Source organism: Mastigoproctus giganteus, chromosome 10 (assembly GCF_048544385.1).
Source record: "Mastigoproctus giganteus isolate SK-2022 chromosome 10, ASM4854438v1, whole genome shotgun sequence".
NCBI classification, from domain to species: Eukaryota; Metazoa; Arthropoda; class Arachnida; order Uropygi; family Thelyphonidae; genus Mastigoproctus; species Mastigoproctus giganteus.
This window is the reverse complement of record NC_143584.1, coordinates 24,579,700-24,597,332: the sequence shown is the minus strand read 5'-3', so window position 1 is coordinate 24,597,332 and position 17,633 is coordinate 24,579,700. Positions and strand designations below refer to the sequence as shown.

Genomic DNA, 17,633 nt, shown 5'->3' with positions numbered 1-17,633 from the left:
GGTTGTTAATGACAGTAATGGCAGTGTGCTACTGCAACAGGATCTAGATAATTTTGGCAGATGGGCTAAGAAGTGGCAACTGAAGTTTAACCTTGACAAATGCAAGGTACTGCATATGGGTAGAAGTAATCCCAGAGAAACGTACCCACTGTGTGTTACTACACTTAAGGTGGTAGAAAATGAAAAAGACCTGGGAGTATATATTGCAGTCGGATATGAAGTTTTCTGAGCAATGCAGACAGGCTGCCAGGGCAGGTCATGGGGTTTTGTCAATGATATATAGGAATTTTGCTAGCAGGAAAAAGGAGGTGATTGTCCCTCTGTATAAGGCAATGGTCAGGCCACACCTTGAGTACTGCGTACAGGTCTGGAGGCCTCATTTTAGGAAGGATGTAGATTTGCTTGAGTGTGTACAGCGAAGGGCATCAAGATTGGTGAGGGGAATGAAGGGATCCTCTTACCAAGAGAGGCTAAAGTTCAGCAAATTGCAGCAGCTGGAGACTAGGCACCTGCGTGGTGATCTGATTGAGGTGTATAAGGCCTTGAATGGATTGAGCACGTTGAATTCTGATGGGATCCTTCCACTTGTTCAGATTATGAACCTAAGGGAGCATAAATTCAAATTAAGAAAAGACAGATGTAGAATAGATGTGCGGAAATTTGCCTTTAGCCAGCGGGTGGTTAATTGCTGGAACAAACTTCCATCTGTCGTTGTGGAAGTTGATAGGTTAAATAAATTTAAGGAGGAACTGGACAGGCATATGGAGGGAATGGTGTGTGTTTTTTTTTTTTTTTTTGGCTGATGCTGCATAAGCTCATACACTTGCTTTCTTGCATCACATGCCACTACTACTACCTCTCCATAGATGCCAATTCTCCAGATGCCTCAATTTGTAGAACTGGAGTCTCTTTCTAGGTAAGAGCATCCTTTTGTTCCCTTCAACAATCTGGTTGCCCTTCTCTGCACCCATATCAGCAGATGGAGAGAGAGAGAGAAAGAGAGAAATCTTTATTGCAACACAAAGATATATAGTTACACAGTAGTGCAGTTTAAACTGCCTGTCATGGCACAGTGGCAAGGGGTTAACAATATAATATAAAGACAAAGTTGCCTGAATAAAATGAAAAAATGCAAGAGTAAAAATAATGATGAATAAGTTAAAAAGTATTAAAAAATAGAGAAATGAATTAAGTACTGTATACTGAACATTAAATGAATGTTTTGACCGTTATTTACAAAATACATAAGATAAGAGTATACATTGAATTGCATTATTATATATATTGAATTGAGTAACAGAATATATTGATTGGCACTCAGGTTATAATAGTTGTTGTGTTGCCGTTTATCTACATCACTTTCTAAAGTGATTCCTCCAGACCTGTATACTGTATACTCAAGATGTGGCCTAACCATGGCCTTGCACAAAGGGATAATCACCTCCTTATCCCTGCTAGCAAAATTTCTGTGTATCATTGACAAAACCCCATGAGCTGTCCTAGCAGCATGTCTGCAGTGCTCAGAGAATTTCATATCTGGCTGCACAGTTACTACCCATATACAGTATCTTGCATTTGTAAATGTTAAACTTCAAGCGCCATTTCTCAGCCCATCAACCTAATTTTCCTAGATCTTGTTGCAGTAGCTCACCCTGATTACTGTCATTAACCACCATGCCAACATTTGTATCAACTGCAAACTTTTATTATTATTACTAGCCATATAGTGCAAGGAAGCCAGAGGCTTATGCTGCACCAGCCAAAAAAAAAATTTCCGAGTTACCCTGAGAGAGAGAGAGAGAGAGAGAGAGAGAGAGAGTGCGTGTGTGTCGGAAGTAGAAGGGAATCACCAAGAAAGAGAAGAATGATGATATCCAGCTTAGGTATCAAACCTTATGTACCTTCACCAATATCATTAATAAATATTGAAAACAACAACAATGTGCCTAGCACTGATCCGTGGGGGAATCCACAAATAACATTAGTTCGTGAACAGCAGTGCCCATTGATAATCACTCTCTTTCTTTTTCCACTTAACCATCCCTTTATCCATAGCAGTAACTACCCCTTAATGCCATTACTTCAGTTTATACAGCAGTATTTCATGTGCAACAGTATAAAAAGCCTTCCTGAAATCCAAGTATACAATATCAAAATTATTTTTTGCATAGAGTTCTTTTGTCACTGCATCATAGTGATCTATCAGATTGGTTTGGCAAAAATGTTTCTTAACAAATCCATGCTGTGACTCAAGTGTAATTGGCGCCTCCGTAGCCAGGTGGGAAGGAGCAGCAGTGCGTAGCACACACTTCTTGATTAGACCCGGGTTCGAGACCGTCACCACCAAATATGGAGGATGCGGAAAAGTCAGAGAATGACCACCGCATATCCCGGAGCAATATGGCCTTAGTTGCTAATGCTCCTAAAAACCAAATAAAACAAAAAACAAGTGTAATTGCATTCCTGTCCAAATGGTCCTGCATTACCTCTTTAACCAGTGACTCCATTATTTTCCCTGGAACAGACATTAAGCTAACAGGTCTGTAATTGCTAATGTCACATTTTAGCATTAGCAAAGGCACATAATGCAAGAATGCAAACTAATATAGCATCAGCCAAAAAAAACCACCCTTATTTCACCCATCCACTTGCTCCAAATGTTTGTCAAGTTCTGCCTTGAATCTGTTTAAGCTATCAACTTCTACAGCGACAGATGGAAGTTTGTTCCAGCAATCAACCACCCGCTGGCTAAAGGCAAACTTCCGCAAATCTATCCTACAACCGTCTTTCCTAAATTTGAATTTATGCTGTCTCAGGTGATTATTCTGAGCAAGACGAAGAATCCCATCAGCATTGAGCATGCTCAAACCATTCAAGGCTTTATACATTTCAATCAGATCACTTCGCAGGTGCCTAGTCTCCAGACACTGTAATCTGCAAAATTTAAGCCTTTCTTCATAAGAGCAACCCTTTGTTCCATTCACTAATCTTGTTGCCGTTCTCTGTACTCGTTCCAACAGCTCTACATCCTTCTTAAAATGAGGCCTCCAGACCTGTATACAGTACTCAAGGTGTGGCCTGACCATTGCCTTATACAAGGGAATAATCACCTCCTTATCGCTGCTAGAAAAATTCCTGTATATCATTGATAAGACACCATGAGCTACACTTGCAGTCCATCTGCACTGCTCAGAGAACTTCATATCCGCCTACACAATTATCTCCAGATCCTTTTCATTCTCTACCACTGTCAGTGTAGTACCACAGAGTTGATACGTTGCTCTGGGGTTGCCATTTCCCATATGTAGTACTTTACATTTGTCAATGTTAAACTTCATTTGCCACCTCTCAGCCCATCTGCTCAACCTTTCCAGATCCTGTTGCAGCAGCATAGCATCAGTAGTGTCCTTAACAACACTGCCAACCTTTGTATCGTCTGCAAACTTGGACATTAAGCTTGATATACCATCATCAATATTATTTATAAATACAGAAAACAATAATGGACCCAACACTGAACCCTGAGGGACTCCACTAATAACATTAGTCCATGATGAGCAGTGTCCATTGATTACCACGCTCTGTCTTCTCCCCCTCAGCCACCCCTTTATCCATAGCAGCAATTTGCCTGCAATGCCACACTGCTCCAATTAGTGCAGCAGTCTTTCATGTGCAACAGTATCAAGAGAGAGAGAGAGAGAGAGAGAGAGAGAGAGAGAGAGAGAGAGAGAGAGAGAGAGAGAGAGAGAGAGCGCGAGCGAGCTCAGGACTCTGGGTGTGCCAAGCTCATACTCACCAGATGTGAGAATCATGCAGTGATTTTTACAGATAAACTTACACTACAACATTTTATTAGAATGAAGCATATATATATATACACACACACAGCTAAATTATATGCAATAAAATTTACCTAAAGACCTAACAATATAGAAAAAAAATTTGTATGATGTACAGTATGCTACAGTCTACATAGAGTGAAAACCAATCACCGTCCAGTATTCAATCATATTTAGCACATCTTATATGTTCTTTGTCATAACTGTCTAAAGACAGTTATGATATTCATTTTTGATAGATTCTGACGCATTAGGAATTAGGCAAACAATAAGCAGCAAATATCAACTGTTTATCATGCAAAATCTTGTAGTTCTGTATTCTGATACTAATGTCATATGAGAAGTTTGCCTTTCACAATGGTAGTTGCTCTGGCTCAGTGCAAATGTGAATAAAGTATTAAATTTTACTTCAAATCTCCTTAAGGTTCTTTTGCATTGAACGATGACTTTAAAACAGGGTGGTGATTTATATGGCAAATATGTGACTAAGAATAAATTTTCAAGGCAAAAACTAAGAGTCGACTTATACACTGTAAAATACGATATCTAAACAATAATTTGAAAATGTGTGTTTTGCTAGTTGTAGCTAGGCTAAGCAATAGGCTTCTAGTTAGCTAGCCATATATCAAATTTAAACTTAACAGCTCACTGATAACGCACGTGCACGCACACACACAGAGCTGTCACTTCCATTCTTAAATTAATTGAATTTTTCCTTCTTTCTGTGATTAATAGAAATAAAAAGTAAATATAATTATCTTCTTATCAATTAATTACTAAGATTATAACTTTATAGAACACTGAATAAAACCTCTGTAGGTTTATGTTCTATAAACTTGGTCATTCAGTTTAACTACAACTGTATAATATTTATTACTCTCCTCTCATATTACTCATTTTTTTTTTAAGTCTTTTCTCTCTGTATATATGTATCTCTTCACAAGTGACATCACATTCATGAGGCTCGCATAAGAATGTATGTGAATACTTGGACTGTCTAAAGCTAACAATATTGCGTTAAGACTAGTTAATCTGTGAATTTCATTTTTACATTCAATTTGTATGGAAAAAAAAAATTATTGCCTGATTAATATTTGTCTGATTTTAATAAAATTTGGAATGTCTCAACAAATCTTTCTGAAAGAACTGAATATAAAATTTCATGAAAATCCATCTGACTGGAGTTGTTACACGAGGATGTATGGACAGACCAATAGATGTGGTGAAGGTAATAGGCACTTGGCATTTATATATGTATATGCTAACATATTTGTTTTTTATATATATTATTTATAAAACAAACACATTTTTATCAGTTGTAGCTGGGCAGCAACTGATAATAATAAAATATTATGTTTTAATTTTTTAAGTACACATATATATTTATTTTATTTTTAATTTTTTTGGGAGGTGGGGAAACACCCATGAGGTGTAATACAACCCAAATAAAAGTTGCAGAAGTGATCAGCCACACTGCATCTAAGGGTGTTCTTATGCAGTTACAGTGTGACAAATGAAAATTTCACTTTAAACACTGCTCTAGTAAAACATTGCCTATATTTAGAAAATTATACAGCAAGTTTGTCATTAACCATGGGTGATTGCATGCTTTCATTTCCTGGAATATCCAACAGTTCCTATTTACTGAATTGTCTGACTCGTTCAAGTTCACTCTCCCTGCAGGTTGTGAGATGGAGCTTAACCCCTAAGTACCTAAAATAAAATCTTATTCTTTCTCTCTTTCTGCCTCTGTTTTATTCTCAAACTTTCCTTTTCTTGCCTTTGAATGTATTAGAGTATTTAAAGAAGATGAAGATTTTCTCTCAATCATCTTTTTTTCCTTTTCCTTTGTTTCTTTATACACATCCCAGTGCTCTACTTAACTTGATGCAATACGAAATATCTTTAGATAATATAAGGATACTTTCATGTTATTTTTTTGCTTGTTACAGATAAGCCATCTTTACCCAAAAGGTTTTTATATCTGAACTTCAGGACCCTGATTTGCTTAGGGATATTTAGCTTTTTGTATGCAGTCAGAGTTTTTGCTTTCTTATTCAGGTCAAATGTTTGCTAAATGTTATATGTTATTTTTAGTCTTAGGGAAGGTTTTAAAAGGAATTCCTTGTTTATAGGGTTGATAAGTGATATTTATATTTGTAAATAGTGTCAGATTGGAATCTTATGTGTTATTTTAATTTTCTTTCAAAGGATTTGTATTGGTCATATGAAGGTATTTACGTACACTCTGTTGTCAAAAGTATTCAGACATCCCTGAGATTTAGGAAAAATGGATCACACCACCATCTGCATGTCAGGAATAGGTATTAAAAGCAACTGTGTTCATGCTAGAAGCAAGCAGGTCAGTGAAATGCATTAGATGTGTCAAGCTGTTGAGTTTTGCAACTTCCAAAAGAGAGTCATCATAGTATGTTATATTAGTAGTCAGTATGCTTGTATCATTGCAGCAAAGCTATAACACCCTTGTTCAGCATTTTGCAAAGTGGCCCTGAACAAGTCCCGGGGAAGGGGGGGGGGCTAATACTAGTCCTTAAAAATATACAAATACTTTCATAATCCTGTTATTATTGCACGAAGTATTAGTATTAGTAGTGGAAAATGTTGCAAGAAAGCAAGCTTATACAGTATCAACCAAAAAAAAAATAAAGAAACTTTCCCATTTCACCTATCCATCCACTCCAATATGTTGGCTAATTGCTCCTTGAATTTATTCAAGCTATCATTTCCACAACAACAGATGAAGTTTGTTCAAACATTCAACCTGCTGGCTAAAGGCATACTTCTGCACATCCATCTTGCAATCAAATCATCCTTCATCAATTTGAATTTGTCTCCTCGTGTATAGTGCTCAATTCCATCAGCATTGAGCTTATTCAGTGCTGATAGGATCGAAAGCCTTAAACACCTCAATCACTTTGCAAGGTGTAAAGTCTCCAGATGCTGAAATTTCCAGAACTGAAGCCTTTCTTGGTAAGCCTTTTGTTCCCCTCACCAATCTCATTGCCCTTCTCTATACCCATACCAGCAGTTCTACATCCTTCCTAAAATGAAGCCTCCAGACCTGTATGCAGTACTCAAGATATGGACTGATCATTGCCTTATACAATGGGGTAATCACCTCCTTATCCCTATTAGCAAAATTTCCATATATCATTGACAAAACCCCTTGAGCTGGCCTGGTAACCTGTCTGCACTGCTCAGAATTTCATATCTGGCTGCACAGTTACCCCCTAGTCTTTTTCATTTTCCACTAACCTCAGTGTAATACTACATAGGTGGTACATTGATCTTGCATTACTTCTATTCATATGCAGTACTTTGCATTTTTCAATGTTAACCTTCAATTGCCATTTCTCCAACCACATGCTTAATTTTTCTAGATCTCGTTGCAGTAGCATACTGTTATTAACCAACTTGCCAACCTTTGTATCATCTGCAAACTTAGACATTGTGTGATATACCTTCATTAATAAATACAGAAAACAACATCGGGCCCAGCACCAAACCCTGGTGGACTCCACTAATAACATTAGTTCACGAAGGGTAGTAACCACTCTCTATCTTCTCCCACTCAACCATCCCTTTATACATAGCAATCATTTGCCCTTAATATCACACTGCTCCAACTTGTACAGCAGTCTTTTATATCTTGACCAGCCCAAGTTCATGAACTCATAATTTATACTGTAGTGCTTGGTAGGGGGGAGGGGATTCTGGTGTTTTAATTGTGGTAAATAGGTATCTTGAAAGTTCAATCATGTACTTTGGTGTTAATTAAATAATTGTATCAGACAAGATTTCCCCGTAAGAAACCGATGCTGTGTCTGAAGTATAATTGCAGCCTTGTCTAGATGATCCTGCATTACTTCTTTAACCAGTGACCCCTGGAATAGAAGTTAAACTAACAGGTCTGTAATTACTTGTGTCACCCTTTGATCCCCTTTGTGATTGGGATACCTTTACATATCTCCAGTCCACAGGGAACTCCCCTGAATCCACAATGCTCTCATAATTATGGTTAAGGGTTTGCTTACTTCTTTGCTGCCTCCCTTAATATAATTGGATAGATCCCATCCACCCCAAGTGCCTTTCTTATGTTTAGCTTCAACAATTTCTCTTCCACTTTCCTCTCAGTTATTACAAAATAATTTAGCTCCTATAAACTTCTGGCCTTCACTTCCCTAGAGAATTCCTCAGGTGTGAATGTAGATGCAAAATACTCATTCAGTTTGTCAGCTACCTGTGCAGGGTCATCAGTAGTTGCACCATCGGTCAAGTGGACCAATCTGATTCATCTCTTTCCATCTAGAGTTTACTTAAGTAAAACTCTTTGCTGATTTTCTTTGCATCATTGCCAAAGATTTCTCTTAATCTGCCTTCTCATGCTTAACCTCCTTTGTGACTTGTAATATAATGAGATGAAGTACAAGATATAGATCTAGTTATCTTCATTTTGTTATTGCTTTCATTATTTTAGTTCTCAGATGGAAAACCCATTTTATAATTCTTTTTGTCATTTTCTTTGAGATATTTATTATGATAAATTTGTTTGTGTTTTCTTATTGTCAGGATACTTGAGTTGAAAAGCTATAAATTTGTTACTTGAAAAAAGTTCTGTTAAACACTACTTTAAAAAAAAGTTAAGAGTAATAGACACAATTTTCAGTTTTTGTCCCTCATTCAAAAAAAAGAAAAAATTCATGTGGTTATTATCCAGTTTTACATATCATTAAGAATGCACATTTTTTAGTCAATAATATCATGTTATTCAGAATTGAATTGAATTTTTTTGCACAATTACAATTATGCAAAAAAAAAAAAAAAAAAAAGTTTCTATCATTTGTAGTGATACAATATTCTAAATAAGCAGAACTTGCCTTGCTGTATTAAGATAACTGAGCCTGAATGCAGTAAACTAGAAGTCTACTGATTAGCAGTCTAAATATAGCTACCCTGTCTTTAAGTGTTCTGCTTTAAGGCACATTCTGTAGCTGAAATGAAAAACACAATTAGTACTCAATCTCTAGTATTATTCAGGGCTTCTATAAAAACACCTGTTTTAACATTTTTGTTCTGTTCACGTAGTTTTAGTTATATGTATAATTTTTCTAGTTATGTAATTAATATTTATTCTGATCTCTTATTTGCATTTTAAATATTTAAGCTCTATTGATTATAAAATAAGCATAAGCCTCTTCCATTGGGATAAAGAGGATCACTGACAGCAGCATTTTTTCGCTTTTTATTGCACAGTTTCTTCATTATTGAAGTATAATCACATTATATCTTCATCAAAACATGATATTGTTACGCTTGAAATTATTAAGTGGAATACTTCTGCCATATTGACAGGTACATTGGACATTGTCTTTCTGGATACAGAGAATTTAAAAATATAGATTAAATTTTGGAAAACAATTGCTTAATCTGTTTAATCTTTCACCTTATATGAACTTTGAGCCTAGACTTTAAACTTCTGTGATGCATAGTGTAGTGTACAAACAAAACTAATTCAAATTGCTTATCAAGGAATTAAAATCTGAAAATATAAAGAATATATATATTTTTTCAAATGGTGTGAAAAGCAGAATAATAAATATTAGAAAATATGTACTAATATTAAGAAAATATAATTTGTAGTTTTTTTCTTATATTATATATAATAAATTTACAGATACAGTATTCATTACCAGAAAGAGCCAGTTAAAAATTAATTTCTGCTAAGTGCGTTGAATTGCTAAAAATGAACAGTTTAAGTACATTAAAACTTACTATACTTATATAAAATAATATATACATAGAAATGAGAAGTCTAGCTTTAACTGGACTTCTTTTTCTATATATGTATTATTTATGCAAAACGAGATTTTTCCCCCTCCTAAATGAGAATTTAATGATACAGTTCAATTCCAAATCTTTTTTAGATTGGTTTTACAGCCACTTAGTAAAAGAAGTAAGAACATTCAAAAGGAAAAAGTAAAATGCAAATGAAAGCATTAAAGCGGTGTTATTTCTAAATACCACACCTGCAAATCTTTCTGCGAAAATTTTAAAAAGCATTTATAGCAGTGTCAGTGCCTTTCTTTATGCAGTCTGTGGAATTATACTCGGCTATAAACATTTCTATCGAAGAAATGTCTGTTCTTTTTATGATTTTGACAGTGAGTATGACATGAGAAGAAAAGTAGCACCCAGTATTGAAATTATATGATAAAGTGCCATTTACAAAACTGGGCAGCTAGTTGGAATGAAGAAAAGCAGAGTATAATAGTAATGCACGGAAAAGCTATTAAATAACAATGATTGACTTACTGATTTAGATTAAATCAAAGTCGAAGAATATCAGAGCACGCGTAGATAAAGATGAGGCTGAATATTATATGGTGGCAGTAGAAATGGCAATAGCAGTTAAAAGCAGGGGGGCAGAGAGTGTGTATAAAGGAGAAATGAAGTAGTAGAAAGTAAACTAAATTACACAAGTTACCTTGATACACTTATTAAATTTGCAAATTCTGAGGAACTAGAAAAATATTTTCATGCTCCAAAAGAAATGAACAATATGAAATGACAACCTTTACAACAGAGAATTTCTAATTTCTCAAAAAAAAAAGTAGTATGATTGGAAAGAGATTAACATTAGTAGGCACATATGATGGAAGAAAGAAAACTTATACAGCATCAGCCAAAAAAAAAAACCCTTCCCATTTCACCCATCCATTCGCTCCAAATGTTTGTCTAGTTCTGCCTTGAATTTATTTAAGCTGTCATCTTCTACAACGACAGATCGAAGTTTGTTCCAGCAATCAATAACCCATTGGCTAAAGGCTAATCTTTCCTCAATTGGAATTAATACCCCTCAGGCGATTAATCTGGACAAGAGGAAGAATCCCATCAGCATTGAGCTTGCTCAAACCATTCAAGGCCTTATACACCTCAATTAGATCACCTCACTTGTGCCTAGTCTCCAAACACTAATTTGCAAAATTTAAGCATTTCTTCATAAGAGCAACCCCTTGTTCCATTCAGTAATCTTGTTGCCCTTCTCTGTATTTGTTCCAGCAGCTCTATATCCTTCCTAAATGAGGCCTCCAGACCTGTATAACACTCAGTGTTGCCTGACCATTGTCTTACACAAGGGGATTATCACCTTATCCCTGCTAGAAAAATTAATGTATATCATTGACAAGACACCATGAGCTACTCTTGCAGACCATCTGCACTGCTCAGAAAACTTCATATCTGATTGCACGATTACCCCCAGGTCCTTTTTATTCTCTACCATATTGAGTGTAGTACCACACGTTTGATATATTATTCTGGGGTTACTGCTACCCATATGCATTACTTTACATTTGTTAATGTTAAACTTCAGTTTCCACTTCTTGGTCCATCTGTTCAACTATTCTAGATCATGTTGCAGTAGTGTACTGTCATTAACAAACCTGCCAACCTTTGTATCATCTGCAAACTTAAACATTAAGCCCGATATACCTTCATCAATATCATTAATAAATACAGAAAACAACAATGGTCCCAACACCAAACCCTGAGGAACTCCACTAATAACATTAATCCACAAAGATCAGTGTCCATTGATTACCACTGTCTGTCTTCTCCCACTCAACCATCCCTTTATCCATAGCAGCAACTTGCCTTCAATACCACACTGCCCTAATTTGTACAGCAGTCTATCTGCAACAGTATCAAAAGCCTTCCTAAGATCCATGTGATATCAGAATCATTTTTTGCATAGAGTTACTTTGTGACCACATCATAGTATCCAATCAAATTGGTCAGACAAGACTTCCCTTAATAAACCCGTGCTGTGTCCGAACTATAACTGAAGTCTTCTTTAACTTCTGCTTCTTTAACCAGTTCCTCCATTAATTTTCCTGGAACAGAAGTTAAACTAACAGGTCCGTAATTACTTGTGTAACCCTTTAGCATTAGCATTAGTAAAGGCACATGATGCAAGAAGCAAGCTTATATAGCATCAGCCAAAAAAAAAAAAAAAGGAACGGAAAAAAACAAATCTTTTAATTTCACTCATCCACTCCTTTTAAGTATTAGTATTAGTAACGGCCGCATGGTGCAAGAAAGCCTATGGCTTATGCTGCACCAGCCAAAAAAAAAAAAAAAAAACCAATGATAAAAACAAAATAATAATAAAATAAAATAAATAACTAAATAATAATAATTAATAAAAAAAAAAAAAAAGGAAATTAAACCTATCATCCTATGCGCTTCCCTTACCCGAAAGTACTATCCAGATGACCTTTGAATTTCCCCAAACTGTCGGCCTCTACCACCCATGAAGGCAACTTATTCCAGTAATTTATAACTCGCTGGCTAAAATAAAACTTCCTGCAGTCCAATCTAAATATTTCCCCCCGTAACTTTGAATTTATGTCCCCTAGTTCTAGCATCATTTATAATCTTGAAAATTTTGTCCTCATTCATTTTACTGATGCCTCTCAGAGCCTTAAACACCTCAATCAAATCTCCTCTAAGGTGTTTAGTTTCCAAACTCTGCAACCCACATATTCGAAGTCTTTCTTCATAAGGATGCCCTTTTGCCGATCTCACCAGGCGAGTTACCCTTCTTTGCACCCTTTCAAGAAGCTCGATGTCTTTCTTTAGGTGTGGTCTCCATATTTGAACACAGTATTCCAAGTGTGGTCTAACATAAGCCTTATATAATGGGATTATCACGTCCCTATCTCTACTTGCAAAAGTTCGATAGATCATCGATAGGACACCATGGGCCTTCCTTGCAACCTGTTTACAATGCTCAGAGAATTTCATGTCTGACCGTATCGTAACACCCAAGTCCCTTTCCTCCAGTACTGGGTTTAGTTGAACTCCACCAAGTGAATAAGTTATTTTGGGATTACTGTTTCCCAGGTGTAATACCTTACACTTTGTTGGATTAAAGCACAGCTGCCATTTTTCTGACCATTCCTGAAGTCTATCTAGGTCTCTCTGAAGAAGCTCAGCTTGACAGTGATCATTAACTACTCTACCAATTTTAACATCATCTGCAAATTTAGACATCACGCCTTCTATCCCTTCATCAATGTGGTTTATGAAAATTAAAAACAACAGTGGTCCTAATACTGATCCTTGGGGAACCCCACTTCTTACATCAACCCAATCTGAGGAGTAGCCATTTATCACAACCCTCTGCCTCCTGCCCTGAAGCCATCCTTCTATCCATCTAAGGATTTTCCCAGTGATTCCAACCTGTTCCAGCTTATAAAGCAACCGCTCATGTGGGACTGAGTCAAAAGCTTTGCTGAAATCTAAATAAACAATGTCGAAATTATTCCCTAAATCCAGCTCGTGAGTGACCCTTTCGAAATAGAGAACCAGATTTGTTAAACATGATTTTCCCTTTACAAAAACATGCTGAGTATCCTTGAGAATTTCAATTCGATCCAAATGATCCTGAATTCCACCCTTGATCATTGCCTCCGTGATTTTCCCTACTACTGAAGTCAGACTGACAGGTCGATAATTTCCAACTTCACTTTTAGAGCCACCCTTATGTATGGGAGATACATTTGCACTTTTCCAATCCAAGGGAATCTCCCCAGAGTCTAGTGATGCTCGCATAAGTAGCCTCAATGGTTCAATGCACTCGCTTGCCGCCTCTCTTAAGATTATAGGGTATATTCCATCAACTCCAGGAGCCTTACTGGTCTGTAGGCTCGAAAGTTTTTTCATTAAATAATCTTGCGAAATTTCAATATCATTAATTACATATTTTTTAACTTCGCTCCCACAATTTCCCATTGCCACAAAAGGCTTTTCATTTGTAAATATCGATGCAAAATAACTTTTGAGCATCTGCAACGGCAGCTGGTGTATTTAATACTATCCCCTTTCCCTTACGTAAAGGTCCGATCTGGTTTGTCCTGCTCTCCTTGGCATTTATATATGTGAAGAATTCTTTATCCCCCCTCTTTGCTCTGTTTGCTAGTGATTTCTCATAAACTGCCTTTGCCTGTCAAACCTTTTCTGTGGCTCTGTTACACATCACCTTGTAGCTGAAAGGCTTCAATACTTTTTATTGCTCTGTAACCTTTCCACGCCACCTTTTTCTGCTCAAGTAATGTGGCAACTTCACTATTCATCCAACTTGGAACCCTTCTCGTGGAGTATTTTTTTTTTAATTGTATATACGCATTCAAGGCATCTGTGATTAATGTTTTAAAAGCGTACCACAGTTCAATTGTATTCATTCTCTGCATGATATCTACCCAGTTAATAGAGGCCATGTAGTACCTTAAGGCATCGTAATTTCCTTTTCTGAAATTAAAACCCATTCCTTTGCCTTTTACTTCTGCTACCTCTCTCGTCATCATCCACCGTAGAACTCTGTGATCACTTCCTGCTACTGGTTCCTCTACTGTCAGCCCTGTTATGTCATCTGATTCATGTGTGATGATGAGGTCTAGGATATTCTTTTCTCTAGTACTTTCCCTGACATGTTGATACAAATAACAGTCATCTAGTTGATTTAAAAATTTTGTTCCCCATGTCTGTAGATTACTCCTACTCGCATTATACCTTTGTTTCCAACTATCTCACACCATACAGACTCTATACTAGCATGTGAAATGTCTGAATCCGGGAAAGCTATCGTCGCACTCAGGCTGCTTCTGATAAGAAGCATTACCCCACCACCCCTTCTATCTAACCTATCCTTCCTAAATACATTATACAAGCCGTACTGAAACTCATCATCCCCAATTTCCTGGTGGCACCACGTCTCTGTAAGCCCTATTATGTCCGCTTTACTTGTTTTAACCAGCAGTTCGAATTAGCTCATTTTATTGACGACACTTTTAACGTTACTGTATAAACAATTAAGATTTACTGTTCTTGTATATTTAACAACCCTAACACAACCCTTGAAGTTTTTTAGGCTCTCTTCCCTGATATTAGCTACCCGCTCATGTGAGACGTCTTTGCCCCCAGAACATCTAGATAATATGTCCAGTTGGGGTAACAGATAGGAACTCTTAAGGTATGTGCAAGAGTTACATTGACCAATATTATCAGATCCATTCACTCCAAACACTTATCTAGTTCTGCTTTGAATCTATTTATGCTATCAACTTCTACAATGACAGATGGAAGTTTCTCCCAGCAATCAATCACATGCTGGCTAAAGGCAAATTTCCGCACATCTATTCTACATCTGTCTTTTCTTAATTTGAATTTATGCCCTCTCAGGCAATTATTCTGAGCAAGAGGAAGAATCCCATCAGCATTGAGCTTGTTCAAACCATTCAAGGTCTTATACACCTCAATTAGATCACCTCGCTTGTGCCTAGTCTCCAGACACTGTAATTTGCAAAACTTAAGTCTTTCTTCATAAGAGCAACCCTCTTGTTCCATTCACTAATCTTGTTGCCCTTCTCTGTATTCGTTCCAGCAGCTCTACACCCTTCCTAAAATGAGGCCTCCAGAACTGTATAACACTCAGTGTGGCCTGACCATTGCCTTATACAAGGGGATAATCACCTCCTTATCCCTGCTAGAAAAATTCCCGTATATCATTGACAAGACACCATGAGCTACTCTTGCAGACCGTCTGCACTGCTCAGAAAACTTCATATCTGCCTGCACAATCACCTCCAGGTCCTTTTCATTCTCTTCCACAATCAGTGTAGTACCACACAGTTGATATATTTCTCTGGAGTTACTGCTTCCCATATGCAGTACTTTATATTTGTCAATGTTAAACTTCAGTTGCCACCTCTCAGCCCACCTGCTCAACCTTTCTTGATCCTGTTGCAGCAGCATACTGTCATTAGTGTCATTAACAACCCTTCACCCTTCATATCATGTGAAAACTTGAACATTAAGCCTGATATATCATCATCAATATTATTAATAAATACAGAAAACAACAATGGACCAAACACTGAACCCTGAGGGACTCCACTAATAAGATTGTCTACATCTGATTAAATTTATAGTTATTAAAATTTAACATATTAATTAGTTTTTTAAATCATGTTTCTTTTAATTTTTTTTTTTTTTTTTTTTTTCAAATATAAATATTTTCTTACAATTTTCTTTTTCTCTTCATCATATATGTGCCCTAATACCATTTAAATTAACACTTGCTTCTGAATTATGAATAAATTTTCCCTTTTATGAAGTATGGCTTGAAAATACAAGCATTTAGATATATAATGATATTCTATAATTTGGACTTTTCTGCTAATTCAGATTACCCTGTCCCTTAGTATGCATTACTAAGGTTTTACTGTAATTGTAACTTTATCCTAATTAATGGGTTTGTTATTGAAAATAAAATAAAAATTGGTTCTTAATTTTAGGCCCTTATACTACAGATGTAGTTACTTCATATCTAAAGTTGACAAATCCCACAGATCGTAGAGTATGTTTCAAAGTCAAAACAACAGCTCCAAAGCAGTATTGTGTACGTCCCAATAGTGGGATAATAGAAGCTAAGCAAGCGATGAGCGTTGCAGGTATGAGTATATTTCATATAGATTTTATAAAATATGTATTATTTTGATCTTAATTGATCAGTAATTTTGCAACATTTCATTATTATTTAAATGTTTTTTTCCCCTCACTGTGAAATTAAGCATAGTAATAGGCAGTGTTTTTGGCCTTAAAGTAGGTTACTTCTAGGAAAGCTCCCTTTCCTTACCAGAGGTCCAGCATGCAACCTTTTATAGATGTGAACACAATACATTTACCAGTAATTTATAAAATGAATTAAAATTAAAGAAATTCTCTGGAATTTTTATCCAGAAGTTGTTGAAATCAATTTAGATGACACATAAATAGATGTAGAGGATATTGTTGCTTCAAAAAATAAATGAAGCAGTAACAACAAGTTTTTTTTTATTGTTTTTTAAAGTTTATTTTTAAGTTCTGCTCTTTATTTTTGATAATTATACTCTAATGTTGAGCAATCAACTCAAAATAAGAAAAATTTTATATTTAGAAACGTATGTAAAAGTTTTTTAATTTTTTACAAAAATTCATAAAGAAACTGATTCTTTATGGAGAGCAAGAGTCTGTCACTTATCAAAAATTCACTGTTGGGGGGGGGGGATCCAATCACAGAGGGTAAACTCATTTGCGAAAGGGTTAAATAAACACAAAATAAATAATTTATCAAAAGGAAGTTATGTGCATGTCCATCTTATGGCTAGAGGCATCAAATACAGAATCAGCATAAACATATAAGTGCAAATGAGTTTTTTGAGAGTTAACACTACTTTGGTTTGCCAGTAGGACATTTGTGGCTTCATTGTGGGTGTGAGGTTTGCATCACAAGTCATTTGAGAGTTATATGGACTTTGGATCTTGCAGTGTTTCAGCTCTGTAAGCATTCTGTTCTATGTTAGTTAATTAAATTAGGGCTGAATTTGGGAATAATCTGAGTGAGAACAAATTACATACAGTAATATTACATTATGTAGTTATAGACTGGACAATACGGCTACCAGTTGTCATTTGAGAATCAAACAATGGTCTGGCCCTAAGGTTGGATTTCTCTGTGTTATGTGAAATGATGAAGCATACTGCTGTGAGAGATAGTTTATAATTTTAAAAAATTATAAACTATCTCTCACAGCAGTATGCTTCATCACTATATTTGGCTCCTCTAGTTTTTAATTGAAAAGTTGAAAGGTAATTTTATTTTGACAGTATTTGTATGTATAATGATAAATGCTTTATGACTTTCTTGTACATATGTAGCTCAGAGTAAGATTT

At 36.0% G+C, this 17,633-nt stretch overlaps 1 protein-coding gene across 2 annotated transcripts in view; it reads left to right on the top strand.

The window, feature by feature from the left end:
- LOC150078877 (vesicle-associated membrane protein-associated protein B/C-like) overlaps positions 1–17,633 on the top strand; it is a 141,711-nt gene that overhangs the window by 13,878 nt on the left and 110,200 nt on the right. For both annotated transcript variants that reach the window (XM_090383999.1, XM_090383998.1), the window contains exon 2: positions 16,217–16,372. In XM_090383999.1, the coding sequence (XP_090240125.1) occupies positions 16,217–16,372 (156 nt within the window). The remainder of the gene's footprint in view (positions 1–16,216; positions 16,373–17,633) is intronic.